Genomic DNA, 17,859 nt, shown 5'->3' on the forward strand with positions numbered 1-17,859 from the left:
GCACATTGGGAATGTTTGTTGTTCGCTAAAAAGACGAAATGATCCCAACTTAAATCACGCCCATCAGCCCGAACGAGACCTTTCCGACGGTATAACATATGTGGGGGTTCAGCAGGCCCATAATAAAGTTATTCTTTGTTATAGTTCTGTATATTATTAGAGAGAGGATTACATATACACAGTATGTATAAATATATTTATTTTTTATGTCAATGATACAATGTTATGCAGAGGTGTACTTATAACAATTTTACAGACAAACGATACTATTTATAGTCGCGGCACAGAGTTGGGGGCGGCAAGTGTTTTCTTTTTCCTCAGGGAGGCGCAACAGAAAATAATTGAGAAGCTTTGCTTTTGGATGATCGAAAAAAAGAAACATATTTGGGTCACTCGATAAAAAATGTCGATGTTGAATAAATAGGTCCAATTTTTGCTTGAGAAGGAACAGGATGAAGAAAATCTTATATTTCCTGCCCCTTTCAACATAATAAGTAGTTAATGTATACATACTTGCCAACACTCCCGGATTTTCCGGGAGACTCCCGAAATTCAGCGCCTCTCCCGAAAACCTCCCGGGACAAATTTTCTCCCGAAAATCTCCCGATTTTCAGCCGGAGCTGGAGTGCGGCCCTGAATGAGGGCCGCATGGGAGGACAACAGGGTGACAAGAACTAAATCATCCAGACAAGAGATACATTGTATTATTATGTTTATCTTACCTAAAAATAAATATATTTATTATTTAAAAAAAACAAAAAAAAACGAAATACATTTTTACTATATTTAGCTAAAAACATCAAAATTAATTGTATTTTCATTTGTATTTTTTCTGACTCCTTATTATATCCAGGCATTAGAATTATACATTAAAATAAACATATTTGAAATAATTAATTTTAAATTATCATAATAATTCATTTAAAATGACCATATTTAATTATTAAAATAATTGCTTGTTTATCAACAACTTTAGCATTTTTTTCCATTACATTTTAAAGGCTCTCAGAAGCCAAGTTATGTTATATTCCTTAATATTTATTTATGCAAGTTTGAAGTATCAATTATTTAAACACAGTTTTATTTGCATATTTTCAGGATGTAGATATATATATATATATATATATATATATATATATATATATATATATATATATATATATATATATATATATATATATATATATATATATATATGTATGAAATACTTGACTTGGTGAATTCTAGCTGTCAATATACTCCTCCCCTCTTAACCACGCCCCCAACCACGCACTGCCCCACCCCCGACCACGCCCCCACCCCCCACCTCCCGAAATCGGAGGTCTCAAGGTTGGCAAGTATGTGTATAGCCCAGATTCACAAGCATACAAACCATCCAAATATAATGAAAACGAACAAAAAACACACACAAAAAAAGTGCAAAACTTCATGAAGTACAAACCGAACGAAAAAAATAATATACACCTCACGGGATGATTCAAAACTAATACAAAACCAGACAAAAAAACAAGTAAAATAATAAATATAATTTATTTAACATGGTTTGTTAAAGTTGTAATTTGCTCAACCTAATGTGTAAAAATGTTGAAATTGCCTTGACTTTTACGTACATTGGGAATGTTTGTTGTTCAATTAAAAAAAATAAAAAATGAAACAGATTACAATAGGAGCCTACGTCATATCCGGTTCCAACAACAATAGGCAAATTGGAATGAACTCGTATTTTTTTCCAGTTTTTTTTTTGTGTGTGCTTTTTATAACTGTTCATACATAAAAATATAATAATGTTATAATTATTAAATTATATTTTTATGCAGTGTGTAACAGTCAGTGTGCGTGTGAGTGTATCGCAGGGAGGAGGGGGAGGCGAGTCATCATGTCCGCTGGAAAAACAACAACCGACGGAGGCAACACTTTCGTCGTCTGCCTCCGTTCCCGCTGACATTCGTCCAGATATTTCCCCCTCTTATCATCACATCTCAGCGTTCCGGTTCGCCACGGTAAATAAAAAATAAAAAAAAGAGAGAAGAAGGTAAGCAGTTCTTGTCTGAACTTAGTTGACGCGCAGGATGTCCGCCATGTCAACCGCTGACACTCACATGAGTTTCACACTTTTTTCCCCTGCGTCTTTTAAATAAAATAAGTCAGAACACATTTTTCTTTGTTGCGGGTAAACAAATTTGACAAAAACGGAATTAATGTATTCATCGAGTTCGGATATGGGGGGGTTAGCGTACAGTGTTATGACGTGTGTTCTAGAAGGTTCCACCATTAGCTTGTAAAGGCACCATAACCACAATATGTTTATATTCCGTCTTAATACATTTAAGTATATATATATATATATATATATATATATATATATATATATATATATATATATATATATAATGCAATATGTTTCGGTCGTACGCATAGAAGTTATAAGTTAGCTTCGCTAGCTTAAGTTGATATGATAATGATGATTTTTTTTTTTTACCGATATTCCGATATTGTCCAACTCTTAATTACCGATACCGATATATACAGTCGTGGAATTAACACATTATTGTGCCTAATTTTGTTGTGATGCCCCGCTGGATGCATTAAACAGTGTAAAAAGGTTTTCCCAAAATAAATCAACTCAAGTTATGGAAAAAAAGTGCCATATTTATTATTGAAGTCACAAAGTGCATTTATTTTTTTTAACATGCCTCAAAACAGCAGCTTGGAATTTGGGACATGCTGAGAGCGTCCCGGAAGAGTTAGTGCTGCAAAGGGATTCTGGGTATTTGTTCTGTTGTGTTTATGTTGTGTTACGGTGCGGATCAGATCATCTTCAAGCCGCTTTCTGACAGTCTCTTCCGGATGCGCCGTTTTGTGGGCGGGTCTTATTTACGTGGCTCACCTTCGACAGCGTCTCCTCCCCGTCATCTTTGTTGTAGCGGTGTAGCGTGCAAGGACGGGAGTGGAAGAAGTGTCAAAAGATGGTGTTAACTGACATTCAGACTTTACTTCAATCAATAACGGAGCAGAATCTCCTCATCCGGGAACAACACCAACGCCAGAAATGTGTCCCGTGAAAAACCGTCCAACCAGAACTCTCTAATAACTAAAGTTGCTTGGGTGAATAATGTAAACTCACTATAACGGTATGTTTTAGCTTTTTCTTGGCGAGTTTACTGACAGATATAAGTAAGAACTAGAGATGTCTGATAATGGCTTTTTTGCCGATATCCGATATTCCGATATTGTCCAACTCTTAATTACCGATACCGATATATACAGTGGTGGAATTAACACATTATTGTGCCTAATTTTGTTGTGATGCCCCGCTGGATGCATTAAACAATGTAAAAAGGTTTTCCCAAAATAAATCAACTCAAGTTATGGAAAAAAGTGCCATATTTATTATTGAAGTCACAAAGTGCATTTATTTTTTTTAACATGCCTCAAAACAGCAGCTTGGAATTTGGGACATGCTGAGAGACTTTAGGTGGGGGTAGGGGGTAGCAGGGGGGGGTGTATATTGTAGCGTCCCGGGGGAGTTAGTGCTGCAAGGGATTCTGGGTATTTGTTCTGTTGTGTTACGGTGCGGATCAGATCATCTTCAAGCCGCTTTCTGACAGTCTCTTCCGGATGCGCCGTTTAGTGGGCGGGTCTTATTTACGTGGCTCACCTTCGACAGCGTCTTCTCCCCGTCATCTTTGTTGTAGCGGTGTAGCGTGCAAGGACGGGAGTGGAAGAAGTGTCAAAAGATGGTGTTAACTGACATTCAGACTTTACTTCAATCAATAACGGAGCAGAATCTCCTCATCCGGGAACAACACCAACGCCAGAAATGTGTCCCGTGAAAAAACGTCCGACCAGAACTCTCTAATAACTAAAGTTGCTTGGGTGAATAATGTAAACTCACTACACCGGTATGTTTTAGCTTTTTCTTGGCGAGTTTACTGACAGATATAAGTAAGAACTAGAGATGTCTGATAATGGCTTTTTTGCCGATATCCGATATTCCGATATTGTCCAACTCTTAATTACCGATACCGATATATACAGTCGTGGAATTAACACATTATTGTGCCTAATTTTGTTGTGATGCCCCGCTGGATGCATTAAACAGTGTAAAAAGGTTTTCCCAAAATAAATCAACTCAAGTTATGGAAAAAAGTGCCATATTTATTATTGAAGTCACAAAGTGCATTTTTTTTTTTTTAACATGCCTCAAAACAGCAGCTTGGAATTTGGGACATGCTGAGAGACTTGAGGTGGGGGTAGGGGGTAGCAGGGGGGGTGTATATTGTAGCGTCCCGGAGGAGTTAGTGCTGCAAGGGATTCTGGGTATTTGTTCTGTTGTGTTTATGTTGTGTTACGGTGCGGATCAGATCATCTTCAAGCCGCTTTCTGACAGTCTCTTCCGGATGCGCCGTTTTATTTGCGTGGCTCATCTTCAACAGCGTCTTCTCCCCGTCATCTTTGTTGTAGCGGTGTAGCGTGCAAGGACGGGAGTGGAAGAAGTGTCAAAAGATGGTGTTAACTGTTTTAATGACATTCAGACTTTATTTCAATCAATAACGGAGCAGCATCTCCTCATTCGGGAACAACACCAACGCCGGAAATGTGTCCCGTGAAAAAACGTCCGACCGGAACTCTCTAATAACTAAAGTTGCTTGGGTGAATAATGTAAACTCACTATAGCGGTATGTTTTAGCTCTTTCTTGGCGAGTTTACTGACAGATATAAGTAAGAACTAGAGATGTCTGATAATGGCTTTTTTGCCGATATCCGATATTGTCCAACTCTTAATTACCGATACCGATACATACAGTCGTGGAATTAACACATTATTGTGCCTAATTTTGTTGTGATGCCCCGCTGGATGCATTAAACAGTGTAAAAAGGTTTTCCCAAAATAAATCAACTCAAGTTATGGAAAAAAGTGCCATATTTATTATTGAAGTCACAAAGTGCTTTTTTTTTTTTAACATGCCTCAAAACAGCAGCTTGGAATTTGGGACATGCTGAGAGACTTGAGGTGGGGGGGGGGTTATATTGTAGCGTCCCGGAGGAGTTAGTGCTGCAAGGGATTCTGGGTATTTGTTCTGTTGTGTTTATGTTGTGTTACGGTGCGGATCAGATCATCTTCAAGCCGCTTTCTGACAGTCTTTTCCGGATGTGCCGTTTTGTGGGCGGGTCTTATTTACGTGGCTCACCTTCGACAGCGTCTTCTCCCCGTCATCTTTGTTGTAGCGGTGTAGCGTGCAAGGACGGGAGTGGAAGAAGTGTCAAAAGATGGTGTTAACTGACATTCAGACTTTACTTCAATTAATAACGGAGCAGAATCTCCTCATTCGGGAACAACACCAACGCCAGAAATGTGTCCCGTGAAAAAACGTCGGACCAGAACTCTCTAATAACTAAAGTTGCTTGGGTGAATAATGTAAACTCACTATACCAGTATGTTTTAGCTTTTTCTTGGCGAGTTTACTGACAGATATAAGTAAGAACTAGAGATGTCCGATAATGGCTTTTTTGCCGATATCCGATATTCCGATATTGTCCAACTCTTTATTACCGATACCGATATATACAGTCGTGGAATTAACACATTATTGTGCCTAATTTTGTTGTGATGCCCCGCTGGATGCATTAAACAGTGTAAAAAGGTTTTCCCAAAATAAATCAACTCAAGTTATGGAAAAAAGTGCCATATTTATTATTGAAGTCACAAAGTGCATTTATTTTTTTTAACATGCCTCAAAACAGCAGCTTGGAATTTGGGACATGCTGAGAGACTTGAGGTGGGGGTAGGAGGTAGCGAGGGGGTTTATATTGTAGCGTCCCGGAGGAGTTAGTGCTGCAAGGGGTTCTGGGTATTTGTTCTGTTGTGTTTATGTTGTGTTACGGTGCGGATCAGATCATCTTCAAGCCGCTTTCTGACAGTCTCTTCCGGATGCGTCGTTTTATTTGCGTGGCTCATCTTCGACAGCGTCTTCTCCCCGTCATCTTTGTTGTAGCGGTGTAGTGTGCAAGGACAGGAGTGGAAGAAGTGTCAAAAGATGGTGTTAACTGACATTCAGACTTTACTTCAATCAATAACGGAGCAGAATCTCCTCATTCGGGAACAACACCAACGCCAGAAATATGTCCCGTGAAAAAACGTCGGACCAGAACTCTCTAATAACTAAAGTTGCTTGGGTGAATAATGTAAACTCACTATACCAGTATGTTTTAGCTTTTTCTTGGCGAGTTTACTGACAGATATAAGTAAGAACTAGAGATGTCTGATAATGGCTTTTTTGCCGATATCCGATATTCCGATATTGTCCAACTCTTAATTACCGATACCGATATATACAGTCGTGGAATTAACACATTATTGTGTCTAATTTTGTTGTGATGCCCCGCTGGATGCATTAAACAGTGTAAAAAGGTTTTCCCAAAATAAATCAACTCAAGTTATGGAAAAAAGTGCCATATTTATTATTGAAGTCACAAAGTGCATTTTTTTTTAACATGCCTCAAAACAGCAGCTTGGAATTTGGGACATGCTGAGAGACTTGAGGTGGGGGTAGGGGATAGCGGGGGGTTTATATTGTAGCGTCCCGGAGGAGTTAGTGCTGCAAGGGATTCTGGGTATTTGTTCTGTTGTGTTTCTGTTGTGTTACGGTGCGGATCAGATCATCTTCAAGCCGCTTTCTGACAGTCTCTTCCGGATGCGTCGTTTTATTTGCGTGGCTCATCTTCAACAGCGTCTTCTCCCCCTCATCTTTGTTGTAGCGGTGTAGCGTGCAAGGACGGGTGTGGAAGAAGTGTCAAAAGATGGTGTTAACTGTTTTAATGACATTCAGACTTTACTTCAATTAATAACGGAGCAGAATCTCCTCATTCGGGAACAACACCAACGCCAGAAATGTGTCACGTGAAAAAACGTCCGACCAGAACTCTCTAATAACTAAAGTTGCTTGGGTGAATAATGTGTACTCACTATACCGGTATGTTTTAGCTCTTTCTTGGCGAGTTTACTGACAGATATAAGTAAGAACTAGAGATGTCTGATAATGGCTTTTTTGCCGATATCCGATATTCCGATATTGTCCAACTCTTAATTACCGATACCGATATATACAGTCGTGGAATTATTACATTATTGTGCCTAATTTTGTTGTGATGCCCCGCTGGATGCATTAAACAATGTAAAAAGGTTTTCCCAAAATAAATCAACTCAAGTTATGGAAAAAAGTGCCATATTTATTATTGAAGTCACAAAGTGCATTTATTTTTTTTAACATGCCTCAAAACAGCAGCTTGGAATTTGGGACATGCTGAGAGACTTGAGGTGGGGGTAGGGGATTTCAGGGGGGGTGTATATTGTAGCGTCCCGGAAGAGTTAGTGCTGCAAAGGGATTCTGGGTATTTGTTCTGTTGTGTTTATGTTGTGTTACGGTGCGGATCAGATCATCTTCAAGCCACTTTCTGACAGTCTCTTCCCGGATGCGCCGTTTTGTGGGCGGGTCTTATTTACTTGGCTCACCTTTGACAGCGTCTTCTCCCCGTCATCTTTGTTGTAGCGGTGTAGCGTGCAAGGACAGGAGTGGAAGAAGTGTCAAAAGAAGGTGTTAACTGTTTTAATGACATTCAGACTTTACTTCAATCAAAAACGGAGCAGCATCTCCTCATCCGGGAACAACACCAACGCCGGAAATGTGTCCCGTGAAAAACCGTCCGACCGGAACTCTCTAATAACTAAAGTTGCTTGGGTGAATATTGTAAAGTCACTACACCGGTATGTTTTAGCGCTTTCATGGCGAGTTTACTGACAGATATAAGTAAGAACTAGAGATGTCTGATAATGGCTTTTTTGCCGATATCCGATATTCCGATATTGTCCAACTCTTAATTACCGATACCGATATATACAGTCGTGGAATTAACACATTATTGTGCCTAATTTTGTTTTGATGCCCCGCTGGATGCATTAAACAATGTAACAAGGTTTTCCCAAAATAAATCAACTCAAGTTATGGAAAAAAGTGCCATATTTATTATTGAAGTCACAAAGTGCATTTATTTTTTTTAACATGCCTCAAAACAGCAGCTTGGAATTTGGGACATGCTGAGAGACTTGAGGTGGGGGGGGGGGTTTATATTGTAGTGTCCCGGAAGAGTTAGTGCTGCAAGGGGTTCTGGGTATTTGTTCTGTTGTGTTTATGTTGTGTTACGGTGCGGATCAGATCATCTTCAAGCCGCTTTCTGACAGTCTCTTCCCGGATGCGCCGTTTTGTGGGCGGGTCTTATTTACGTGGCTCATCTTCGACAGCGTCTTCTCCCCGTCATCTTTGTTGTAGCGGTGTAGCGTGCAAGGACGGGAGTGGAAGAAGTGTCAAAAGATGGTGTTAACTGTTTTAATGACATTCAGACTTTATTTCAATCAATAACGGAGCAGCATCTCCTCATTCGGGAACAACACCAACGCCGGAAATGTGTCCCGTGAAAAAACGTCCGACCGGAACTCTCTAATAACTAAAGTTGCGTGGGTGAATAATGTAAAGTCACTATACCGGTATGTTTTAGCTCTTTCTTGGCGAGTTTACTGACAGATATAAGTAAGAACTAGAGATGTCTAATAATGGCTTTTTTGCCGATATCCGATATTGTCCAACTCTTAATTACCGATACCGATATATACAGTCGTGGAATTAACACATTATTGTGCCTAATTTTGTTGTGATGCTCCGCTGGATGCATTAAACAATGTAAAAAGGTTTTCCCAAAATAAATCAACTCAAGTTATGGAAAAAAGTGCCATATTTATTATTGAAGTCACAAAGTGCATTTTTTTTTTTTTTAACATGCCTCAAAACAGCAGCTTGGAATTTGGGACATGCTGAGAGACTTGGGTGGGGGGGGGGTTTATATTGTAGCGTCCCGGAGGAGTTAGTGCTGCAAGGGATTCTGGGTATTTGTTCTGTTGTGTTTATGTTGTGTTACGGTGCGGATCAGATCATCTTATTATCTCTAATAACTAAAGTTGCGTGGGTGAATAATGTAAACTCACTACACCGGTATGTTTTAGCGCTTTCATGGCGAGTTTACTGACAGATATAAGTAAGAACTAGAGATGTCCGATAATGGCTTTTTTGCCGATATTCCGATATTGTCCAACTCTTAATTACCGATACCAACCGATACCGATATATACAGTCGTGGAATTAACACATTATTGTGCCTAATTTTGTTGTGATGCCCCGCTGGATGCATTAAACAGTGTAAAAAGGTTTTCCCAAAATAAATCAACTCAAGTTATGGAAAAAAGTGCCATATTTATTATTGAAGTCACAAAGTGCATTTATTTTTTTTAACATGCCTCAAAACAGCAGCTTGGAATTTGGGACATGCTGAGAGACTTGAGGTGGGGGTAGGGGGTAGCAGGGGGGGTGTATATTGTAGCGTCTCGGAGGAGTTAGTGCTGCAAGGGATTCTGGGTATTTGTTCTGTTGTGTTTCTGTTGTGTTACGGTGCGGATCAGATCATCTTCAAGCCGCTTTCTGACAGTCTCTTCCGGATGCGCCGTTTTGTGGGCGGGTCTTATTTACATGGCTCACCTTCGACAGCGTCTTCTCCCCGTCATCTTTGTTGTAGCGGTGTAGCGTGCAAGGACGGGAGTGGAAGAAGTGTCAAAAGATGGTGTTAACTGACATTCAGACTTTACTTCAATCAATAAAGGAGCAGCATCTCCTCATCCGGGAACAACACCAACGCCGGAAATGTGTCCCGTGAAAAAACGTCCGACCAGAACTCTCTAATAACTAAAGTTGCTTGGGTGAATAATGTAAACTCACTATACCGGTATGTTTTAGCTCTTTCTTGGCGAGTTTACTGACAGATATAAGTAAGAACTAGAGATGTCTGATAATGGCCTTTTTGCCGATATCCGATATTCCGATATTGTCCAACTCTTAATTACCGATACCGATATATACAGTCGTGGAATTAACACATTATTATGCCTAATTTTGTTGTGATGCCCCGCTGGATGCATTAAACAATGTAAAAAGGTTTTCCAAAATAAATCAACTCAAGTTATGGAAAAAAGTGCCATATTTATTATTGAAGTCACAAAGTGCATTTTTTTTTTTTTTAACATGCCTCAAAACAGCAGCTTGGAATTTGCGACATGCTGAGAGACTTGAGGTGGGGGGGGGGGTTTATATTGTAGCGTCCTGGAGGAGTTAGTGCTGCAAGGGATTCTGGGTATTTGTTCTGTTGTGTTTATGTTGTGTTACGGTGCGGCTCAGATCATCTTCAAGCCGCTTTCTGACAGTCTCTTCCCGGATGCGCCGTTTTGTGGGCGGGTCTTATTTACGTGGCTCACCTTCGACAGCGTCTTCTCCCCGTCATCTTTGTTGTAGCGGTGTAGCGTGCAAGGACAGGAGTGGAAGAAGTGTTAAAAGATGGTGTTAACTGTTTTAATGACATTCAGACTTTACTTCAATCAAAAACGGAGCAGCATCTCCTCATCCGGGAACAACACCAACGCCGGAAATGTGTCCCGTGAAAAACCGTCCGACCGGAACTCTCTAATAACTAAAGTTGCTTGGGTGAATAATGTAAAGTCACTACACCGGTATGTTTTAGCGCTTTCATGGCGAGTTTACTGACAGATATAAGTAAGAACTAGAGATATCCGATATTCCGATATTGTCCAACTCTTAATTACCGATACCGATATCAACCGATACCGATACATACAGTCGTGGAATTAACACATTATTATGCCTAATTTTGTTGTGATGCCCCGCTGGATGCATTAAACAATGTAACAAGGTTTTTCAAAATAAATCAACTCAAGTTATGGAAAAAAAATGCCAACATGGCACTGCCATATTTATTATTGAAGTCACAAAGTGCATTATTTTTTTTAACATGCCTCAAAACAATAACAGTGCAATACTTTTTCATAACATGGTCACTATTGCCTTGTTTCTCTTGTTATATTCTTATTTTACTGTTATATTTTCATTGTCATTGTTGCTTTTTAATTTTTATTCTTATTGTAATATTTTTCTATTCTGTTTCCATTTATACCCCCATTATTTACTTTTTACTTTTTAAATTCGATCTCAGTTCTGTACACTGCTGCTGGAATTTTTAATTTTCCTGAGGGAACTCTCCTGAAGGAATCAATAAAGATCTATCTATCTATCTATCTATCCATCCATCCATCCATCCATCCATCCATCCATCCATCCATCCAAACAGCAGCTTGGAATTTGGGACATGCTCTCCCTGAGAGAGAATATGAGGGGGTGGGGGTAGGGGATAGCGCGGGGGGGGGGGGGGGGGGGTGTTTATATTGTTGCGTCCCAGAAGAGTTAGTACTGCAAGGGCTTCTGGGTATTTGTTCTGTTGTGTTTATGTTGTGTTACGGTGCGGATGTTCTCCCGAAATGTGTTTGTCATTGTAGTTTGGTGTGGGTGTTGACCAAGTATGCCTTGCATTAATTTGTGATGAGAACAGCCGGTAGATATTATGTGACTCGGACGACACGCTCCTAGTTTTTTTACGACCACATTGCAAGTAACAGGTCATGTTGAATATTTGTTGTTTGATTAACGTGTGTGTCCACGCCCGGTAGGGAACAGGTCTGCCTAGTTTTTGGAGCAGCACGCCCCAAAACAAACGCTACTTAATGTTGCTACTGTCTTGTTAAACTGATATTTATTGTCTACACTGTGTTCAACAACGTGCACAATCCAAAGAGAGAGTCGCAATAATAATGTATGTACAAAACCAGTGACATTGGCACGTTGTGTAAATGGTAAATAAAAACAGAATTTGCTAATCCTTTTCAACTTATATTCAATTGAATAGACTGCAAAGACAAGATATTTAATGTTCATACTGAGAAACAACTTCTTTTTTTTTGCAAGTAATCATTAAGTTAGAATTTAATGGCAAAAAAGTTGTCATAGGGGCATTTTTACCATTGTGTTACATGGCCTTTCCTTTTAACAACACTCAGTAAAGGTTTGGGAACTGAGGAGACACATTTTTGAAGTGGAATTATTTCCTATTCTTGCTTGATGTACAGCTTAAGTTGTGCTATTTTAGGCTTCATATTGCGCCACACATTTTCAATGGGAGACAGGTCTGGACTACAGGCAGGCCAGTCTAGTACCTGCACTCTTTTACCATGAAGCCATGCTGTTGTAACATGTGCAGAATGGGGCTTGGCATTGTCCTGCTGAAATAAGCAGGGGCGTCCATGATAACGTTGCTTGGATGGCAACATATGTTGCTCCAAAACCTGTATGTACCTTTCAGCATTAATGGTGCCTTCACAGATGTGTAAGTTACCCATGCCTTGGGCACTAATACACCCCCATACCATCAAACATGCTGGCTTTTAAACTTTGCGCCTAGAACAATCTGGATTGTTATTTTCCTCTTTGGTCCGCAGGACACAACGTCCACAGTTTCCAAAAACAATTCGAAATGTAGACTCGTCAGACCACAGAACACTTTTACACTTTGCATCAGTCCATCTTAGATGAGCTCGGGCCCAGCGAAGCCTGCGGCGTTTCTGGGTGTTGTTGATAAATCGCTTTGGCTTTGCATAGTAGAGTTTTAACTTGCACTTACAGATGTAGCGACCAACTGTAGTTACAAACAGTGGTTTTCTGAAGTGTAACTGAGCCCATGTGGTGATATCCTTTACACACTGATGTCGGTTTTTGATGCAATACCGCCTGAGGGATAGAAGGTCACAGGCATTCAATGTTACGTGCGGTGATTTCTCCAGATTCTCTGAACCTTTTGATGATATTACGGACCTTAGATGGTGAAATCCCTAAATTCCTTGCAATAGCTGGTTGAGAAATGTTGTTCTTAAACAATTTTCTCACGCATTTGTTGACAAAGTGGTGACCCCTCGCCCCGTCCTTGTTTGTGCATTTCATGGAAGCTGCTTTTATACCCAATCATGGCACCCACCTGTTCCCAATTAGCCTGTTCACCTGTGGGATGTTCCAAATAAGTGTTTGTGTTAAGATAGAGTTCAAGGGTGGACCCCGGGATGCAGAGAATGGAGGCAAGGGAATCGATAACAAATGAAAATATTTAATAAGTCCAAAATGGTAACTAAGGGTGATGGGGCAAAAGTGCACACCATGGGAAATATAACAAAAGTAGTCTCTTTCAGAGGTTGGCGGAGCAAAGGTCAGGACGCACACAGCGTGGCAAAAACTAGTCCTCTCAAAACAAGGTGGCTAGGAAAAACAAAAACACAACGAGGTCAATATTACAGAAATATGCGAAGGCAACATACCAGGGAAGCAGAATCAAGGTAGCACATGTCAGAGCGGAGTTCAGGAACAATAACCGGCAGGGACCAGCTGGTGGAGACGCGCTTAAATGCTACCAGGAGGTGATTAGCAGCAGGTGTGCCTCGTTGGGGACAAAAGACTGTGGAAAAAACTGAAAAACCAATAGAGAAGGCAGGGAGAAGACAACAAACATAACAGTTTGATGAGCATTCCTCAACTTTCTCACTCTTTTTTGCCACTTGTGCCAGCTTTTTTGAACCATGTGGCAGGCATCAAATTTTAAGTGAGCTAATACTTGCAAAAAATAACATTTTCCAGTTCAAACGTTAAGTATCTTGTCTTTGCAGTTTATTCAATTGAATATAAGTTGAAAAACGGATCATGTGTTTCAAAGTTTAAAATGGGGCCGTGTTGAAACATGGTGTAATTCCCCAAGTCCGGTTATGAAACATCTGGGAAGATGTTGTGATCCCTCCTCCGCCCAGACTGTCAATCTGGTATCAATCCTCACATCTAATTGTAACGACTAAGGGACTTCTCACGATACTTCTCCGTCGCACCAAAGCCGGTGCAATGTTATTTTCCACTGACTACCACGTGTAGCACTATTGTAAACAATGACTCCAAGCCTACCAATATGGCTGCCGGCAATGCATTGTGGGATACTTCAGCAAACAAATTCCAAGCTCTCTGTAGAATATTATGCCCGTCGCCAGTCCTTGTACTTTTTGTCCATGTGAAACCTACACACAAACTTTCTATTTGGATACACAAAACATGCAATTTGTGGCTTTTTTATATATGTTGGTGTAGTAATGCTCTCTTTTATTCCCCCAGAGATGAGTCAGGCTGAGCAGGTGCTTGAGGTCACACCTGCTAACCTCAGTGATGACCCAGTGGATTCAGGTCCGTGAAATATTTGACTTTGTTTTTTTCCCTCCTTCTTCTCATGGCTGCTTATTTTTTTTCAGCCTTATTATAAGATTAATGTAAGACCGTGTTTTCTATTACAGAATGGTAATGTGTTAATAAACATGTTTTTCCTTGCTTTCTCACCGCACAGCAATAAATTAAAATATTTTTAAAGAAGAATCTCCCGTAACTATGGAGGATTGTAAAATGTAAAAAAAATCAGTCACGCTTTTCCAGCAGATGTACAAACCCCAAAAGCAGTGAAGTTGTCACGTTGTGTAAATGGTAAATAAAAAGAGAATACAATGATTTGCAAATCCTTTTCAACTTATATTCAATTGAATAGACTGCAAAGACGAGATATTTAACAGGTAAACTTTATTTTTTGCAAATATTAGCTCATTTTGGAATTTGATGCCTGCAACATGTTTCAAAAAAGCTGGCACAAGTGGCAAAAAAGACTGACATAGTTGAGGAATGCTCATTGTACATATTACATATTGTTATGAAGGTGTCTTACTACATTATATATATACTTGCAGTGTGTATATTGTACATATTACATATTGTTATGAAGGTGTCTTACTACATTGTATATATACTTGCAGTGTGTATATTGTACATATTACATATTGTTATGAAGGTGTCTTACTACATTATATATATACTTGCAGTGTGTATATTGTACATATTACATATTGTTATGAAGGTGTCTGTTACTACATTATATATATATATACTTAGGTTGTAAATTGTACATATTACATATTGTTATGAAGGTGTCTGTTACTACATTATATGTATAATTGCAGTGTGTATATTTTACATATTGTTATGAAGGTGTCTGTTACTACATTTTATATATATATATATATATATATATATATATATATATATATATATACACTTACAGTGTGTATATTGTACATATTACATATTGTTATGAAGGTGTCTGTTACTACATTATATATATACTTGCAGTGTGTATATTGTACATATTACATATTGTTATGAAGGTGTCTGTTACTACATTATATATATATACTTAGTTTGTAAATTGTACATATTACATATTGTTATGAAGGTGTCTGTTACTACATTATTTATATATATATATATATATATATATATATATATATATATATATATATATATATATACACTTACAGTGTGTATATTGTACATATTACATATTGTTATGAAGGTGTCTTACTACATTATATATACTTGCAGTGTGTATATTGTACATATTACATATTGTTATGAAGGTGTCTGTTACTACATTATATATATATATACCTAGTTTGTAAATTGTAAATATTACATATTGTTATGAAGGTGTCTGTTACTACATTATACGTATAATTGCAGTGTGTATATTTTATATATTGTTATGAAGGTGTCTGTTACTACATTTTATATATATATATATATATATATATATATATATATATATATATACATATACAGTATATTTATATATACACTTACAGTGTGTATATTGTACATATTACATATTGTTATGAAGGTGTCTTACTACATTATATATATACTTGCAGTGTGTATATTGTACATATTACATATTGTTATGAAGGTGTCTGTTACTACATTGTATATATACTTGCAGTGTGTATATTGTACATATTACATATTGTTATGAAGGTGTCTGTTACTACATTGTATATATACTTGCAGTGTGTATATTGTACATATTACATATTGTTATGAAGGTGTCTGTTACTACATTATATATATACTTGCAGTGTGTATATTGTACATATTACATATTGTTATGAAGGTGTCTGTTACTACATTATATATATATATACTTAGTTTGTAAATTGTAAATATTACATATTGTTATGAAGGTGTCTGTTACTACATTATATGTATAATTGCAGTGTGTATATTTTATATATTGTTATGAAGGTGTCTGTTACTACATTTTATATATATATATATATATATATATATATATATATATATATATATATATACATATACAGTATATATATACACTTACAGTGTGTATATTGTACATATTACATATTGTTATGAAGGTGTCTTACTACATTATATATATACTTGCAGTGTGTATATTGTACATATTACATATTGTTATGAAGGTGTCTGTTACTACATTGTATATATACTTGCAGTGTGTATATTGTACATATTACATATTGTTATGAAGGTGTCTGTTACTACATTGTATATATACTTGCAGTGTGTATATTGTACATATTACATATTGTTATGAAGGTGTCTGTTACTACATTATATATATACTTGCAGTGTGTATATATAAAACCTTGATGGAGGTTTTGTTTAGAGCGTTCTGTAGGCAGAATAGACCGAATCCCCATTACCTGCATTGTTAGCTGCCTCTTGCTATTGTTTCTTCATGATTCAGAATACACACAAAAGTGAAAGACATGTAGGCATTGAAGTGCAGTTCCCCTTTAAGTTGTAAACTGGCTGGTGGTACACAGACCACAAGTTAAACAGTTTCAGGGCAAAGGTTTTCTTTGTAACATTGAAGTCACATGTCACGTTTATGGCTTCCCACCAGACACCCTCAAAGAGCACCCTCAGACGGGCATGCTGGGCAGGTTGGCAGGGGGCTTGTACGGCGCCACCAAGGGGGCTTTAGGAGCGACCGTGGGCGGCGTGGCCTGGATCGGCGGGAAGAGCCTGGACCTCACAAAGACGGCCGTCTGCTCGGTGGCCGCCGTGCCCGCGGCCGGCGTGGGCCTGGTCAAGGGAGGAGTGTGCGCCGTCGCCGGCGGCGTGACGGCCGTGGGCTCCGCCATGGCCAGCAAAGTTCCCATGGGAGGAGGCAAAAAGAAGGACAAGTCCGACTGAGGGCACCTTACACACAAGACTCAAATCTGTTTCGGTGTGGGTTCTGTCCCTTGTGTGTTTACTCCCAATCATCAAGTGCAAAATAAGAGCGAGGAAAGACTTTGTTTGCTGTGAAAGGAAAACACATTTCTTTTCACCGTAGGTGTGAAGTGGTCCAAATAAAGGTGATTTCACTGCACCAGCAAACCTTGAATCTCAGCAGCTGGACAATCATGACTGAGCAGGTCAGTACAGTACATTCCCCCGCCTATACAGTATGTCAGTGCGTGTGGGCGACCTCTAGTGGCCAGAGTAGGATATGCAACCTGTTACATGTCTCACTACCATGTTGCTGCTTTTCAACGCCACACAACGAAAGCATTGTATGGCATTTTGGAAGCTGACTTGTCATGTTGGCAATTTAATAAATTGTCAAATCAAGTATGGTGTGGGACTTCCAAGTTGTATCCTCGTTATGGTGCGTATTGTCTTGTCCCATGATCTAGTCGCGTCTCCTCCAAAGAACTGCACAGTCCACATCTTGGAAACCTTCTTCCAGACTAGCGGTTGCATTTCTGTGAAGAATTGATCAACAAACGCAATCAGCCGCCATCACTCAGTAGAGACCCTCAACGTCCGTCTGCCCTCCTGGTTTGTAAACGTTCCTAGCAGATATCAATCCCACATTTAACTACATTTTCTCATATTTAGTTTATTTTCATTACATTTAGGTTTAAATTAAATGATCGCTCTAAATATTATATGTAAATGTTAAATATTTGATTTAAATCTAAAT

At 38.8% G+C, this 17,859-nt stretch overlaps 1 protein-coding gene across 1 annotated transcript; it reads left to right on the forward strand.

Annotated features, from left to right (window-relative positions):
- Positions 1-1,789: 1,789 nt before the first annotated feature.
- Positions 1,790-17,504, forward strand: tmem263 (transmembrane protein 263). Its single transcript, XM_061924570.2, has 3 exons — positions 1,790-2,000; positions 14,145-14,213; positions 16,792-17,504. Exons 2-3 carry the CDS (start codon positions 14,147-14,149, stop codon positions 17,082-17,084), a joined length of 360 nt encoding a protein of 119 aa, XP_061780554.1. The 5' UTR covers positions 1,790-2,000; positions 14,145-14,146; the 3' UTR covers positions 17,085-17,504.
- Positions 17,505-17,859: the final 355 nt, after the last annotated feature.

Source organism: Nerophis lumbriciformis, linkage group LG29 (assembly GCF_033978685.3).
Source record: "Nerophis lumbriciformis linkage group LG29, RoL_Nlum_v2.1, whole genome shotgun sequence".
NCBI classification, from domain to species: domain Eukaryota; kingdom Metazoa; phylum Chordata; class Actinopteri; order Syngnathiformes; family Syngnathidae; genus Nerophis; species Nerophis lumbriciformis.